We start from the raw sequence: 2,710 nt of genomic DNA, 5'->3' as shown, positions 1-2,710 counted from the left end.
TTTTAAAATAGTCCCACTTCTTTCCTCCAACTGTTTTCTTAAATTATAAATTCTAAGCCTATTTTTTTTATATTTTGGCAGAAAAAGTTAAAAAACTACAATTCTGAATACTATATTGTACACTTAGTAATATCTTATATTAAATGTTATTTCACATTAATGATTCAATGGAAACAAATTCTACGTTCCTTGAAGAATGAAAGAATTTCTGACATCAAAGTTATTTTCTTCACTGTTCCTAACTTATGCAGGAAAATTAGTGAATAGAATGACTCTAAAAATAAAAAAAGCCAAAATTAGGAAGTTTAAAGGAATACATACAAAAAATTATTTCCACACAATTGTAGAACCTTACTCTCTTATTTTCTGGAGATAGAAGTTACTTGTCTATCAATCTCCAACCAAACCCTAAATGACGGTGTATAACAGGGGTCACAAAGTTAATACATTTATTGTCATAAGACAACAGCTATGCCTACGAGTTCCATTATAAGAGTTCCACCCCATCCACTAGCTCCTGATCTACATGTTGCAGATCTAACCTTCACCATTTTCTAATGCAAGTATGTGAAATAGTGGTGGAATAAAGCCATGTTCTTCCAGCAGCCACATTTGATGTATTAGCTGGTACTATGGTCTTTTAAAACAACCTACCTTGTTGTTTTAAGTTACATCACTTAAAGGGATATAACTGTGAAAAATATATTTTCTAGCTCAATTTCTTTCCTTTAAAAGTGAATTATTATACTATTTACTATGGAAAATTATTTTGTAAATCAAGTGAACTAATTCAGGGAAAATTTTTATAAAAATTCAAAATGTTTCTTTTAGCAATTAATTTTTATTATTATTGAGTCTAGGTTTATAATGAAATAATGAATAAATAAATAAATAAATAAATATTCCATTCTTGCTCATATGCCATATTCTGGACTTGTTGGCTTATTTCAGATCAGAGACAATGAGATATGGATGGAACAAACCAAACAGCAGTGACAGAGTTCATTTTTCTTGGGTTTTCTAGTGTTCTCTATCTGCGGCTCACCTTGTTTGTGATATTTCTCACTGTGTATCTGCTCTCCCTCATGGGAAACACTCTTATTATTTTCATTGTTCTCACGGATGTCGCACTCCAAACACCCATGTACATTTTTTTAGGAAATCTGTCATTCCTGGAGATCTGGTACACCACAGCCACGGTGCCTAAGTTGCTGGCCACCTGCCTCGCACAGGTTGTTACCATCTCTGTTTTTGGTTGTATAACCCAGTACTACTTCTTTTTCTCCATGGGAGCTACAGAGTGCATCCTGCTCGCGGTGATGGCCTATGACCGGTACCTGGCCATCTGCAGCCCTTTAAGGTATTCAGTTCTCATGAGTCTTCGGGTGTGCCTGCAGTTTTCAGCTGGATCATGGATTGGGGGCTTCATTGCCCCTCTGCTACCTACTATACTCATCTCCCATCTAAACTTCTGTGGCCCCCAGAAGATCAACCATTTCTTTTGTGACTCAGACCCCATTTTTAAACTGTCTTGCTCTGATACATTTTTGGTGGAGGCCTTGGGGTATACATGTAGCTCTGTTGTGATTTTAAGTTCTTTCCTTCTCACTATGTCCTCATATGGGCACATTGTGGTCACAATAATCAGGCTGTCTTCTCGGGAGGCTCGGAAGAAAACTTTCTCCACCTGTGCCTCCCACCTCACTGTAGTATCTATCTATTATGGCACCATTATTTTTGCTTATGTTCGCCCTCCAGCCAAGTACAACTTCACTATTGGTAAAGTGATCTCAGTGTTCTACTGTGTGGTCACTCCATTGGTAAATCCTCTCATATACACCCTGAGAAACAAAGATGTGAAGAAAGCTTTCAGAAAACTTCTATCACAAAAGAGACTGCTCTTGGCCTGATATATGAACGATTTGAGAGATACTCTAAAATAATCAATTTAGAATGTCAATTTAGAATGGGTTCCCAAACCACATTTACAAATGGTAAGTACTAAAAAGTATATTGCAAAATTGCCATCACCTAATATGAACATGTCTGTGTTCTTTACATTTTGCTTTGAATTCTACTGCAGTAGATGGTCTGTAATTGCTATGTTTAAGAATGTTGGCATTGAGCCATTGTGATAAAGAGATAAATCACACAAGCTCCCTGCCCACACATAATGAACAATAGGAAAGTAGTCTTAGTCCCATATTTCAGTTGAGTACTTTTATAATTTATACTTTATCAATAACTATGGGACAAAGACTGTTTCTGTTGAATCGAGCAGTGTTACTCTGTCTGGTAGTTGTGCTCTTATAAACATATCACTTTGTATGTGAATATAACTTAGTAAATAAACATATAATATACACATATGATAAGCCAGCACTATTTTTAAAGTTGATTTTTAAATTATGCATATAAACATAAATAGAAAATTTCACTAAAAATAGGAAAATATTATATAATTCAGATTTTTCTAGATAATTTAATTTCAAAACTTTAGCAGATGTTAACAAGGATAAGAAGTGGAAGGAAAAAGAAAGAAAAAACTTAGAACTGGACAGTACCATAATAGGATATCTAACATAGTAAAACACGTATCAATTATCTTGCATTTTTATAAAATATTCAAGCAGACAATCAGATCAGAATAAATTAAACCAATTAAGAAGGAGAGAAGAAAAAGTAGAAAATAGGAGCACAAACCAGGTTT

The 2,710-nt window shown here is 34.4% G+C and overlaps 1 protein-coding gene across 1 annotated transcript; it reads left to right on the top strand.

Annotated features, from left to right (window-relative positions):
- The first annotated feature begins 968 nt into the window (after positions 1 to 968).
- On the top strand, positions 969 to 1,910 carry LOC144613098 (olfactory receptor 6F1-like). The gene has a single exon (XM_078434047.2). It carries the CDS (start codon positions 969 to 971, stop codon positions 1,908 to 1,910), a length of 942 nt encoding a protein of 313 aa, XP_078290173.2.
- The last annotated feature ends 800 nt before the right edge of the window (positions 1,911 to 2,710 follow it).

The sequence above is a fragment of the Panthera onca genome, chromosome A1 (genome assembly GCF_046562875.1).
Source record: "Panthera onca isolate mPanOnc1 chromosome A1, mPanOnc1 haplotype 2, whole genome shotgun sequence".
Taxonomy (NCBI): Eukaryota; Metazoa; Chordata; class Mammalia; order Carnivora; family Felidae; genus Panthera; species Panthera onca.
Note: the sequence above shows the minus strand (reverse complement) of the source record. Positions and strands in the feature narration are given on the sequence as shown.